The following is a 14,045-nucleotide window of genomic DNA, read 5'->3' as shown; positions in this document are numbered from 1 at the left end:
GAAATGGATGTAGTACTTTCTTGTTGTTATGGGTTCTATTATGGGTTTTAATGGTTAACTCAAACTTGAAAGGCTGCCCTCAAGAATGAAGAGAAATTATGTTCACTTATACTTCACCTCTGACAAGACCTGGTTGATCAGAGAAAGGAAATGACCATGAAATAAATGGGTGAGATCTATTCCTATGGATATTCCAAATCAATCACAATGAAACAAAAATAGAAAATATTATAAATATTTAATTTTTTTAACTCATAACATATTATGATTAGTTTGAGACAGATTTTGAAACATAGTTATGAACAACAAATACTTGTTCTGAAATAAATATTCTCTCGTCCTATTCAACATTGAAGCCTGACTAGTATGAATAATGTTTACAAAGTTGAATATTTGAATATGAGCCAAGTAAATCTCATAATTGCGATATTTTTCGAGTACCCATGATTACCACGATTTTTGTATCACTACCTGTCAAGTTTTATGAAAGAAAAGTCACCATTTTCAAACAATAAGTAACCTCGTCTTCAGTGCTAATTCCCACAACACGCGTTTCACCCTTTCACGACTTTCAACCACAACAACAAAATAATAATCAAATAAATAAATAGCTATGCATATTTCTCTGCGACATTCACTTCAATTCTCTTTTCAGATTCATTTTCAAATCTATCTCTCAATAACTCACCGTCTCTTTTTTAATGGGACAGTCACCGTCCACCGCCGTCACATCGCCGGAACCCTATCATCGCCAAATTCATTTCTCTTCCGATGATTCTGTTGGAGATGGAGCGCGTGATTACACCGCCTACATCCCCGACGAATGTCTAGCTATGATTTTTCATTTTCTCACCTCCGTCGACCGGAAAAGATGCTCTTCCGTTTCCAAACGGTGGTTACGCGTTGACGGCGAAAGCCGTTACCGTCTCTCACTCAACGCTAAGGCTGAACTGGTAAACCGCGTTCCCTCCTTGTTTTCCCGGTTCGACTCGGTCACGAAACTCACCCTACGTTGTGACCGAAGATCCATGAGCATAAACGATGACGCTTTGATCTTAATCTCGCTTCGGTGCAGTAACCTCACGCGCCTCATGCTCCGTGGCTGCAGAGAGGTTACGGAAATCGGAATGGCTGGTTTAGCGAGAAACTGTAAGAATCTGAAGAAGCTCTCTTGCGGTTCTTGCATGTTCGGCGTGAAAGGCGTTTACACGTTAATGGAACATTGCAATTTCCTCGAAGAACTCTCAATTAAGAGGCTTCGTGGCGTTGATGATGGCGTAAGCACCGAAATTGTAGGTAATGGTGTTGTTTCCGTTTCCTCTTCGTTGAAATCAATTTGCCTGAAAGAGCTTGTTAATGGAAGAAGCTTTGAGCCTCTTATAATCGGTTCGAAGAAGCTTCGTAGTTTGAAGCTGATTCGATGTTTGGGAGATTGGGATATGATGCTTGAAACTATGGGTAAATTGAACCCTGGATTGGTTGAGGTTCACCTTGAAAAGGTTCAAGTTAGTAACTTAGGTCTTAGAGGGATATCTAAGTGTCTGAAATTGGAGACTTTGCATGTTGTGAAAACTCCTAATTGCTCAGATTTAGGGATTTCTGATGTCGCCGAAAGATGTAAGATGTTGAAGAAGCTGCACATTGATGGATGGAGGTCTAATAGGATTGGTGATGATGGATTGATTGCCATCGCGAGAAATTGTCCTAATTTGCTTGAGCTTGTTTTGATTGCTATGTTTCCGACTGGTCTAGGGTTAGAGGCGGTTGTTTCTAATTGTCCAAATTTGGAAAGGTTGGCTCTCTGTGGGATTGGAACAGTTGGTGATGCCGAAATTAAGTACATTGCTACAAAATCTGTGGCACTGAAGAAGCTTTGTATCAAAGGGTGCCCTGTGTCTAATTCTGGGATTGCAGCTTTTGGTTTTGGTTGTCCCAATTTGGTTAAGCTTAAGGTTAGAAAATGCAGGAAAGTCAGTGGTGAAGTTGTGCAGTGGCTGCGCGAAAAGCGGGGGCCACGGATTCCAGCGTCAGCAATAGATGAGAATAGATGCCAAGTCAGCCAACCATTGGCGGCTATCGTTACAAGGTGATACTAATAGCTTTCCTGAAGCCAGGCACATCCCCAAGGACCAAGGTAATTGCAGTTTTCAAGTTACATCAAATATTTGGAGTTTTCTTTCAAGAGTGGTTTGTGTTACCTGAAAGTGAGAGCCCAATAAGTTGTAGATGCAATATAGGCACCTTTCCCCCAAATTTAACATATTTTTGTAGGATATAGGCTATGTACCAGTTCAAATCTTTCTTCAGTTAATAGTTCTCCACGTGTACATATTACATATACATACATGTTTATATATAATATTGTAAACACTACTATAATGAGAATGTTTTTGTATTGAATTTGAAATAAGCTTAAGTTGATTGGAAGCATTCTCCAAACTACTAAATATTATTGTTTGTAGAGATTCTTTATTGGATATCTGATTAAGTACTTGTATGGTGATGTTTTCAATTTGGAGTGTAAACATAATGTCAGCTAGTATTATCTATTTTTTAGAATTTTTAATATAAAACTGAGGCAAACAATTATTTTTAATATATTTTATGTAAAATTAATGATCACGCATGTATTTGATATTTCACAATATATTGGAGAGTTGGGTGTTGAGAAAAATACTCTAGCTTTATCAAAATAATTGTCTAGAAGTAAACAAAGCACATTTACAAAATCCAATTTATTTTGTTAAAATCAGAAAAATAATATATACTTTCCTAATTTAGCCTTCGAACTTTATTCTAACCTCTCATTTACACCAGTGAAGACTTTCTTTAAAAAATAATTATTTAATACTCTCTTAAAATTATTAGTGAATAATTATTTTAAAATTCTATTATTATGTAAGTGAACGATTATTTTGAAGAAATGGATGTAGTACTTTCTTGTTGTTATGGGTTCTATTATGGGTTTTAATGGTTAACTCAAACTTGAAAGGCTGCCCTCAAGAATGAAGAGAAATTATGTTCACTTATACTTCACCTCTGACAAGACCTGGTTGATCAGAGAAAGGAAATGACCATGAAATAAATGGGTGAGATCTATTCCTATGGATATTCCAAATCAATCACAATGAAACAAAAATAGAAAATATTATAAATATTTAATTTTTTTAACTCATAACATATTATGATTAGTTTGAGACAGATTTTGAAACATAGTTATGAACAACAAATACTTGTTCTGAAATAAATATTCTCTCGTCCTATTCAACATTGAAGCCTGACTAGTATGAATAATGTTTACAAAGTTGAATATTTGAATATGAGCCAAGTAAATCTCATAATTGCGATATTTTTCGAGTACCCATGATTACCACGATTTTTGTATCACTACCTGTCAAGTTTTATGAAAGAAAAGTCACCATTTTCAAACAATAAGTAACCTCGTCTTCAGTGCTAATTCCCACAACACGCGTTTCACCCTTTCACGACTTTCAACCACAACAACAAAATAATAATCAAATAAATAAATAGCTATGCATATTTCTCTGCGACATTCACTTCAATTCTCTTTTCAGATTCATTTTCAAATCTATCTCTCAATAACTCACCGTCTCTTTTTTAATGGGACAGTCACCGTCCACCGCCGTCACATCGCCGGAACCCTATCATCGCCAAATTCATTTCTCTTCCGATGATTCTGTTGGAGATGGAGCGCGTGATTACACCGCCTACATCCCCGACGAATGTCTAGCTATGATTTTTCATTTTCTCACCTCCGTCGACCGGAAAAGATGCTCTTCCGTTTCCAAACGGTGGTTACGCGTTGACGGCGAAAGCCGTTACCGTCTCTCACTCAACGCTAAGGCTGAACTGGTAAACCGCGTTCCCTCCTTGTTTTCCCGGTTCGACTCGGTCACGAAACTCACCCTACGTTGTGACCGAAGATCCATGAGCATAAACGATGACGCTTTGATCTTAATCTCGCTTCGGTGCAGTAACCTCACGCGCCTCATGCTCCGTGGCTGCAGAGAGGTTACGGAAATCGGAATGGCTGGTTTAGCGAGAAACTGTAAGAATCTGAAGAAGCTCTCTTGCGGTTCTTGCATGTTCGGCGTGAAAGGCGTTTACACGTTAATGGAACATTGCAATTTCCTCGAAGAACTCTCAATTAAGAGGCTTCGTGGCGTTGATGATGGCGTAAGCACCGAAATTGTAGGTAATGGTGTTGTTTCCGTTTCCTCTTCGTTGAAATCAATTTGCCTGAAAGAGCTTGTTAATGGAAGAAGCTTTGAGCCTCTTATAATCGGTTCGAAGAAGCTTCGTAGTTTGAAGCTGATTCGATGTTTGGGAGATTGGGATATGATGCTTGAAACTATGGGTAAATTGAACCCTGGATTGGTTGAGGTTCACCTTGAAAAGGTTCAAGTTAGTAACTTAGGTCTTAGAGGGATATCTAAGTGTCTGAAATTGGAGACTTTGCATGTTGTGAAAACTCCTAATTGCTCAGATTTAGGGATTTCTGATGTCGCCGAAAGATGTAAGATGTTGAAGAAGCTGCACATTGATGGATGGAGGTCTAATAGGATTGGTGATGATGGATTGATTGCCATCGCGAGAAATTGTCCTAATTTGCTTGAGCTTGTTTTGATTGCTATGTTTCCGACTGGTCTAGGGTTAGAGGCGGTTGTTTCTAATTGTCCAAATTTGGAAAGGTTGGCTCTCTGTGGGATTGGAACAGTTGGTGATGCCGAAATTAAGTACATTGCTACAAAATCTGTGGCACTGAAGAAGCTTTGTATCAAAGGGTGCCCTGTGTCTAATTCTGGGATTGCAGCTTTTGGTTTTGGTTGTCCCAATTTGGTTAAGCTTAAGGTTAGAAAATGCAGGAAAGTCAGTGGTGAAGTTGTGCAGTGGCTGCGCGAAAAGCGGGGTTCTTCGGGTTTTAATTTTGATTATAGTGAAGTTGAAGGTGATGATTTGGATGGAAGTGGTAGTGATGGTGGCAGAGTTCGAGAAAGTACAATAGTCTTTCCCCATCCAATAGTTACCCAAGTAACCAGCCTAGCAGATGCTGCTGCTGCATCAAGTAGTAACAACAATAGCAACAGATTTTCAATGTTGAGGACAAAGTTTGGATTTTTGGCTGGTAGGAATTTTGTGCCCTGTGCCTTCAGAAGATGGGCAAACATTGATAATATCTCTGGTAACAGTTTTTGATAATCTTGAATAAAATTAAGAATGATGATAATCCATTCTTTGCCATTTTCACAATATGTTACATGAGTTTTCATGTCTTAAATTCCGTGTTCCTTAGAAGTGTTAGCTTACTGATTACTATTATTCCCTATCTATTGCTGGCTGCCGTAGTTATCACGATAACTACACATGTAGCTAATTTACTTTCATTCATTGGCCCAATTCATGTTGTTGTTCAATTTGTTATACCACTTTTTTCGGTTTCTTTTTTTGGTTTGGAAGTTGTAGAGTGTATAGTTTAGCATGACTGTTTCATTGTCAATATGTTTTTAAGAACAGTTCTACTATTTTGTGATCTCATAAGCACATAATGCTCACTACATATTCAAAGAGAGGAATATAATGCTACAGCACATCTTTCATTTATTTCTATTGTTTCATACTATTATGGTTAGATTATAACAGTTAGGTAATTAGGTTTCTGTATGCTGTTATTGGCGGCTGTATGTTTGAGCTGCTCTACATATGTATCAGATCAAACTATTCTACAGATCAATTTAATTTCACAAATTTCAAAACTATCACACTTAACACAAACAAAATTGAAGAATTAAAATGTTCATTATCATTAATCCTAACAATGCACAATCTACAAAATATTACGAGGATAAAATAACAAGTATTACAAGGCAGTAGGGTATGAAAAGCTGAAGGGTGATATAACGTGTTAAAAACTAGTCCGGGTCGTGATATGGGTTTCAAACCCGAGCTTCTATTGAAGCGATTTTCTTATAGGCAAAATGTTAGTATTTTTGTGGTAGGTGGATTCAAACTCTCAACCTTCTTATCACTCTACTCCTGAAGCACATGGCTTTTTTTCACGTCTGAAAAGAAAATTCAAGCGATTTGTAAACAATTTCTTTTCCAACGTAAAATAAAACGATGTGCTTTGATGACTCAGCCCTCTTGATCTAGATATTCGGGTGTTGCGGTCTTCTGATCTGGTTGTTGTAGAGCTTGGATCCGCCGGGGGAGGTCCTGAAAAGGTTTTCCAACGCCCAAGTCAATATGAATCTAGGGAATATTATTGGATATTGGAGAATAAATGAGAGTAAATGCTAGCAATGAATGAGAGAGTTAGTGTGCTTATGAGAGTGAGTGAGAATATTTAAGATATGAGAGAATATGAGATACTTCTTGTAAGGGGACACCCACTATGAGAGAATATGAGATATTTCTAGTGGTTAATGGTGACTGACAGTAGGTGTCATAGAAGCATAACAAACTTGTTCCCGCTGCATAGTAGGTTCGTCTCTGACTATACTGTGAGGAGGACATGAGTTGGAGTTACAGGCGGCGTGGCAGAGCCCATTTGTGGACGCATTAAATAAGGTGTCAGGAACAATGACACTTGATGCAAGGTGATACAAGCCTCCAAGTTGGACTTGCTTGGCTCAAGGGGGCAGACTGACTTCACGGGTGGCGTGACGAGTTCAATTGGGAACGCATTAAATGAAGTGTTAGAGACAATTATGAGGCTTACAGGAGAGTGACGTAAGTACCTAAATCATGTTTATTTGGCCTCTGTTTGGTCAAATGGATCTCATCCTGGTTGGACGAGGTATCCGGTTGACCGGGATGGAACACCTCTGAAGTGTTACTCTACCATGCTTTCTGCCTTCTTTATGTTTTTCCATTGAACTAACTCGTTGAACTCTAAGCTTCAAGGATTCAAGGAGCATTTTTTGACTATGTTGAGTAAAAAAATTACTACATTTATGGAATCATTCCATAATTTATAACATGTAATTTTTCTATCTTCCCTTTTGAGAGGCATTGATAATTTATTTATAAAAAAAACACAAATAATCAATTTTAAAGAAGTAAAATATTGGACACTTAACATTGTTCTATTAAAGGTAAAATTCCTTTTTATAATAGTGTAGAAGATGATACAATGTCTATATATATACAACACAAGCATACTCTTTTTTGGGTGATAACAACAATCATATTCCAAAGAGCAACAAATTACATAATTTTGGTCCATGTTAAACACTAGAGGATTAATTTTCATACATATACACACATATTAATCCTAAGTTTGTGAGGCTAGGTAGAATCACATGAACGATTAGCCCAAAGAGAACTAAGAGCACGAAGACGGTGTAAGTATTCTCCTAGAGCCAATAATCCTTGTGCAGCTTGGTGTGTTGTTAGGATCCTTGACATATAAAGCAATGTTTGTTGCCTAAGGTGATCTGCCTGTAGTGCAAGAAAGTGCATTGGATAATTAGCATTTGCATGCAGATTCAAGGACCCATTTGAAATTATAATGTAGAATGAGAAGTTATATGATGTCACATTTACCATTACAACTTATTATGGTGATAGTGTTTGATGTTAATGTTGAATCTTAAAATCAATTGACAACAAGAGGAGCAACACAATATGTATTTAAACTATGTCTAGGAGAACGAGGCAGACGATGTGAGATTTACTTCCCAACATGCCCCATCCATAGAAGTTTGCGGACCAGACAAAGAGTTATCTTTGACCCATGATTAATGTCATATCATGTTAAGGTTCCATCTCAAAACCAATTGACAATGAAATGAAATGAGTAGTTGAACATGCACTTAAACTATGCCAAGAAATATGAGATAGACGATGTGAGACTTACTTTCCAACATGTCACTTCCACATAAGCTTGCGGACCAGACAATAAGTTATTTTTTACCCATGATTAATGTTTGGCTCTAATACCATATTAATGTTCCGACTCAACCAATTAGCAATGAGATGACTAATCCAACATTTATTTAAACCATGCCTAGCCTTAAGATTTACTTACCAATATTTAATTTGTGGACAATAGTGTTTAACGCATGGACAGAGCATGATGGAACAAGATGTTTTATTCTATTCAATCTCTTGTTTTAAGTTTATGTCATGTTCTATTCCATTATTTTGGTACCTTAATTATTGAATTAACTAATGGGTTATTTTAAGAAACTAAAGGGGTCTAGTCCTATTGTAATTTGCAAAAGACTTCTCGAGTGTAGACTACAATGAATGTTCCCTAGAACAAAATACAAATCTAGAATGGTCTAATATCTGATGTTATATTACCTGGTTTACAAAACCTTCTAGTGCTTCAATTTTCTCCATGGCAATGGCCATCTGAAACTCGAAGTTTCCTACACCTAACTGATCAACTACTATGTTGTGAACCATACTTTGCTGAAGTTTATCTAATCCCTGTGAAAGTGCATCTTCAGCTTGCTGAGATGATAAACGGAGATTGTGAATACTAGCCATTTGTTGATCATTCAAAGGCTCAAGTTGTGGCACAATGATCTGCAATGAAAGATCAATTTATGCAAGTTTAATTTTAACTTCAACGAAATTAATTAGACTGTTTCATAAGAAAAAGATGTAAGCAGTTGTGAGAATCAGATTCAGGCTATGGTATGTACATTTAGAAGCTGTGACGGGCGCGATCCTCCAATCCAAAGGAAAATGCGCTCGACCGATGCTTTCCACACACCAGAAATTAAGTAGAAGACATCAAGCTTTGCAGCATCTGCTTTCATTCTGAAAAGGTTTGAGTAATGGTTCAAGACACTCTTAACAAGTATATGGAGCTGAACATCCGATGCATTAGTTTGAAATGCATTTCTAAGTTCTTCGTTCCACCTATGCTGTTCTGTAACCCAATTTCCATATTCAATTTCAAATGCAACGATCCCTGCTTCGCGGAATAGGAAGAACACTTTTAAGTGTGTAACATGATATAAGCACAATATTAAATACACAGGCAAAAATAGTTAAGTAGCAAGTATATTTCTAAGTAAACATTGATATTGTGTAGTTCAACACTTGTTACTGAGTTTCTCAGATTTGAATCAGATGAAAGAAAAGTTGATAGGATATGATAGAATGTATAGTGCAATATTAGATGCAGGGAATTTACTTAGTACTTAATGAAGTAAAAGTGTGTCATTGCATAATAATATGACATATAAAAAGCATCATGTTTTGTTACTTAGCAAAAAGGCTTAGCAGAAGAGTTTGAAATATATTGGCTACTATGTAAAACTATGAAAATATCATTTGCATCCTATATAGAACATAGAAGGGTAAAATAAAACCATACTTCAAATTGTTCAAATGCATGGAGTCATCAGAGAAGAACAGGTTATAATTTATTCTAAAAATTAATAGAAGACAATTTGAAGTGAGCTTAGTTAAATTGATATTATAAATCACAAACCTGGGTGCAAAAGTAATGTTCCATGAGATCCCATATAACTAGCATCAAATGTAGTACCACCAATGTACATACCCTGAAAGTAGACATTTTAGTATATACTAAAACATGAAAGGAACATAAACATCATGAGTTTTGGTGCACCTGCTTTCTTGCTTTCCCAATCTCCAATTCCAATTGCATAAGCTTCAACCGGCTTGTTTCTAATTGTTGAACATAAGCCTATGAATAACAGAAGTATGAATCAGATGACAAACACTGAATACATTTCTGGCTTTCTGTAAGTTCACTTATACTACCTTTTTTCGCAGCCGACTTTTCTTAGCAGCCTCTCGATTCTGCGCTAGGCGTCTTAGCACCTACACATCAGTAAATATCGAACTACTACATGTCAGATGTAACTCAATCATATCATTCATTTTTATCAACATTAAAATGATTGTGTATTCATGATAAACTATGTACTAGGAAACATGAGTAACCATTAGGAATAGACAAGAAAATCAGGTCAAATAGATTCTTGGTGAAAATTCATCACCTTACTAACATCTTTGTTAGTACTAGTACTCTCTTGATCATTTCCACAAGGTTCCATTGGTTCATGAGGAATATACTCTGACTGAAAAATTGAAATTCAAAAGATTGTTATAATCTACTTATCACATAACATGAATCTAACCACATCAGAAATAGAAGAAAAGAAGAAAAATGAGAAGTTTATGCTTTCTTACCTTAGCCTCCATGGTAGTGTTCACTAGTAACATTGGGGAAGAAATTGAATTCAAGCCTCCTTCAACTTTAAAGTTATCCCCCCACATGTTAACTTGCTGGAATGGCTCATATATATCCATTATCTTTCTTTTGTCTCTTTTAACTCTCTGAGTTATATAAGAGGATAGAATTTTCTGAACAATGAAAAAAATACATTAATTTGATCATTTGATTCACTTACTAGTACTAAGAAGAGACTTCTGGCATGGAAAATTAAATTACTATCAAAAGGTCTAAGCTGAAAAGAGATAATCAATCCATAGCAGTCTCCTAGTCTCCTAATATATTTTTCTATGAGTCGTCTGCCCCGATTTTCGGTTACGCGAGCCGAAGTATCCTGATTCTTATTTACTGTGTTTCTACTAACTCAAAAGAGAGAGAAAAAAGAGTAAAAATCTTAGCAGGTTGATCCAAAATTTTCAGCAGAGAAGCATTTCAATACAGCATATGCAGAAATGATCAACAACAACACCTTAAGAAGAAGGAACAAGGAAAGACACAGAGAGACTCATTCTGTGAAAAGAAATTCACTGCCTTGCATGAGTTTATATTCTTTCTAGAAATAAACAGAACCGACCAAAGTACTAAACTAAATGTTTGACCAGTTAAGTCCAAGGTTTTGCTAAAAAAGACAACCTTAAACTTCATGTACTGAAGTGAAATTTAACTTGAAATTGGAACTTAACCAATTACATGCTACTACTAAAGATTGAAGAAAACTAACCTATGCTACCTAGCTTGGAAGAATATGCAACCTCCAAAGTTTTTATTAGTTCATGAAAGTCCTATGGATGATGCTCAGTATTGAATATATATATTTGAGAAACTAACTAGCTTAGTGGCTTTGCATTATTATCATTATTATTATTCTAGCACATGCAAACAAACTATAAAAGCAATGATATGACTGTAGATAACAATTGCAATTAAAGGTTGATAGTACATACAATAATAATTTTTGCATCACCAAATTTTTTTAGTTCAGGTCACAAATATCTCTTGTAAGAGACAATTTTGTTCCAGTCAAGATTTTAATAGGGTTTGATTGGAACTTGTATCTTTCTTAAAGAGAAATATACGTATCTTTATATAATTTTACATAACTAATTTTATGATTGGTAAAATACTCATATATTTATATAAATAGAGTTAAATATTACCTTATATTGCATGTAAAATAGAATAAAGTTGAACTATCGTGTGAGTATCAATTCTTTAGAAAATTCTACTAAAAAGAAAACTAATCCATTTAGCCAATAAAACTAATCTGTGTCGTTAGTTCTAACTTCACTGCATTTAAAAAGTCATTAGTGCATTATAAAAATGAAAAGGTTAGGCGCAGAAGAAAGTGCTTAATTCACATGTCACATCTTTTCTTGACGCGACTGTGATTCATTCATGGCCCAGTTTCTGACTTATAAATGAATTTATTTGATATTTAAGACTATATAAGTGTGAGATTTAGAGATATATAAGTGAAAGAGTGATTGATTGCGAAAAAAGAAGTGAAAGAAATGTTTGTTTGAGAAAAAAAGAAGTGGGAGAGTGGTTATACATGTATATAGTTTAAATGTTCAAAATAGTGTTTTACTCTTCATCTAAAGTTAACCAGAGTGTTACTTTTTACTGTTTTTTATTTTTTTATTCACATATTAATATGTGATTGATTTAAAATAAGGAATGAGATACTGTTAAAAGATATATAATCCTAACTTTATATAGGATATGTGTAGGTTAACCTGAATTTAATATGATATGTTAATACTTTTTTAATTTGAGATATATTTTATTGAATTTAAATTTACCCACTAATATATAATGGTGAACACACGGGCAAAAATAATCAGTTACAAGTGGTATTTCATTTCATATATCAAGCTAATTAGAATGTTGCATTTTATTTTTAAAAAATTTATTATATTCATATGACAATATGTCATTCATTCAAAATGAGATAATGTGAAGAACAAGTAATCTTTATTCGTTATCCAACATCACAAATAACTTATACCATATGAAAACTGAGTGTCTGGATTTAAATCCTCATAAATAAATTCTAATGTTTTCTCATTCTTTTTATGGAAAAATTGAGATGTTTCTTAGATGTCTTACTTAAGAGAAAAATAAATAAATAACGTAACTAATAATACATAAGTTTTAATTTATAAATCTTGAATCCATTTTTATTAACTTTGAATTGGGTTATTATGAAAGGTTGAACCTATAATAATATGTTATATCAGTTTGTCCTAAAGGAATATTAATTTCAACCTTCATTTCTTTAAAGTTTAATTAAGAGTTGAATATATATCCCAATGTAATTTTTTTTTAATTGTTATTATGAAAGGTTGAATCATAAACACCTATAATAATAGAGGGTAGTATATATAATATTATTGATATACCAATATGGTGTTGGTACAGTAATGTAAAGCTTCACTGAATCCCCAAGGTCGAGGGTTCGATTAATAAGAGCGACATTTGTTGGTACGAACAACCACGAACCCAAAAAAGATTAGTTTCTTACCAAAAAAAAGTTTTGGTGATGAGACACATTTGATCATACAAAAAAATATTATTGTGTGAAGATTTATATACAGTCAGTATATCATTCAATATTCACCTGTATTACTTTTGAAGATGTAATGATAATTAAACGTAAATAATGAATAATACATTGATAATGTATAAAACTCATACACCATATATACACTTCCCCGTAATAATAAGTTATAACCCTAAATTATCATAAATAAAAGTAATAGAAATAAGCAATAAATAATTCACTAAGCATGTTGCATTATAATTGTATAAATTTTAAACACTCTATTTAATCTCCTACGTTTAATGTTTCCCATGCATTATCGGTCCCTTATTGATGGACATAGCCATGTGGCCACTCTTTAATTATGGTTTCCCCTAAGACTTACACCAATGGAGGAAGCCCTTGAAAAAGAAAAATACTCGAATCCGTACCTAGTAGCTAGATGTCTAGTTGCACTCAAGTAGAGTACTAGATTGAAGCAAATAAAATAATTAAATAGATATCCACTAATGATGTTAAAACCGTACCGACTGGCTCGACCGGAAAACTAGTGAACCAGACCCCTAACCGATACGATACAGATGTTGAACTGATCAACTATCAAAATCAGTCAAAACTGGTGAACCGGCCGATATTTGACTAAACTGACTGATTTATACACAATTTTTTTAACAAAAAAACTTAAAAACCTATCACAAGGTGACTCATCTTTCCAACTATTCTTCAAATTACACATTTTGGTTCCTAACATTCGTGTGTAATCTCAGTAACATTTGTGTAATCTTAGAGTGTCTGAAGATAGGATGTGGTGCAAAAATATAATCTCGATATCAGACACCTTTGACACATTGGTATTAAATGTTAAAACTCCAGATTTATTTGTTTTGTAGAGTGAGTTGTGAGCTTGTGTCATTTATTTATTTATATTTTGCGGTTGTTAAGTACTACTTTTGGATTGATATATGTTTTGTAATTTAGACTTTGCATTTATTAAAGACTTAAAATTGTTTGTTTATGTGAATTTTGAGTAGATTATGAATATGAATTATAAATTTGAGTATGTACTTATTGAATTTTTTATTATAAGTTTATATATGTATAAATATAAGCAAGTACGTTCGGTTTAACCGACATGTGATTTAATTACTGAACCACTGGGTGAACCACTGTACCAATATACCAATACTCTGACCAATTTAATAACCGGTACAGTTTTAACGACACTGATATCTACTAATCTAAATCCAATTGTCATTCATA

The 14,045-nt window shown here is 34.5% G+C and overlaps 3 protein-coding genes across 5 annotated transcripts; 2 read left to right on the top strand and 1 right to left on the bottom strand.

Moving 5' to 3' along the window:
- LOC109342476 (F-box protein SKIP2-like) lies at positions 496-2,090 on the top strand. Its single transcript, XM_019580455.1, has one exon. The coding sequence runs from the start codon at positions 702-704 to the stop codon at positions 2,088-2,090; it is 1,389 nt and encodes a 462-aa protein (XP_019436000.1). The 5' UTR covers positions 496-701.
- On the top strand, positions 3,417-5,611 carry LOC109344293 (F-box protein SKIP2-like). Its single transcript, XM_019583008.1, has one exon. It carries the CDS (start codon positions 3,622-3,624, stop codon positions 5,215-5,217), a length of 1,596 nt encoding a protein of 531 aa, XP_019438553.1. The 5' UTR covers positions 3,417-3,621; the 3' UTR covers positions 5,218-5,611.
- On the bottom strand, positions 7,192-11,069 carry LOC109344295 (transcription factor TGA7-like). Of its 3 annotated transcripts, XM_019583012.1 has the most exons (10): positions 10,974-11,002; positions 10,365-10,374; positions 10,201-10,330; positions 10,008-10,088; positions 9,769-9,828; positions 9,614-9,691; positions 9,473-9,545; positions 8,676-8,947; positions 8,329-8,556; positions 7,192-7,461 (listed from the first exon to the last, which is right to left on the bottom strand). In XM_019583012.1, the coding sequence occupies exons 3-10, from the start codon at positions 10,318-10,320 to the stop codon at positions 7,309-7,311; spliced, it is 1,065 nt and encodes a 354-aa protein (XP_019438557.1). In that variant the 5' UTR covers positions 10,321-10,330; positions 10,365-10,374; positions 10,974-11,002; the 3' UTR covers positions 7,192-7,308. The 3 variants fall into 3 exon arrangements, with proteins under 3 accessions (XP_019438557.1, XP_019438556.1, XP_019438558.1); XM_019583011.1 differs by having other exon boundaries at positions 10,201-10,374; positions 10,965-11,069; XM_019583013.1 differs by lacking the exon at positions 10,974-11,002 and adding an exon at positions 10,713-10,735 and having other exon boundaries at positions 10,201-10,374.

The sequence above is a fragment of the Lupinus angustifolius genome, chromosome LG03 (genome assembly GCF_001865875.1).
Source record: "Lupinus angustifolius cultivar Tanjil chromosome LG03, LupAngTanjil_v1.0, whole genome shotgun sequence".
In the NCBI taxonomy this organism is placed as follows: domain Eukaryota; kingdom Viridiplantae; phylum Streptophyta; class Magnoliopsida; order Fabales; family Fabaceae; genus Lupinus; species Lupinus angustifolius.
Note: the sequence above shows the minus strand (reverse complement) of the source record. Positions and strands in the feature narration are given on the sequence as shown.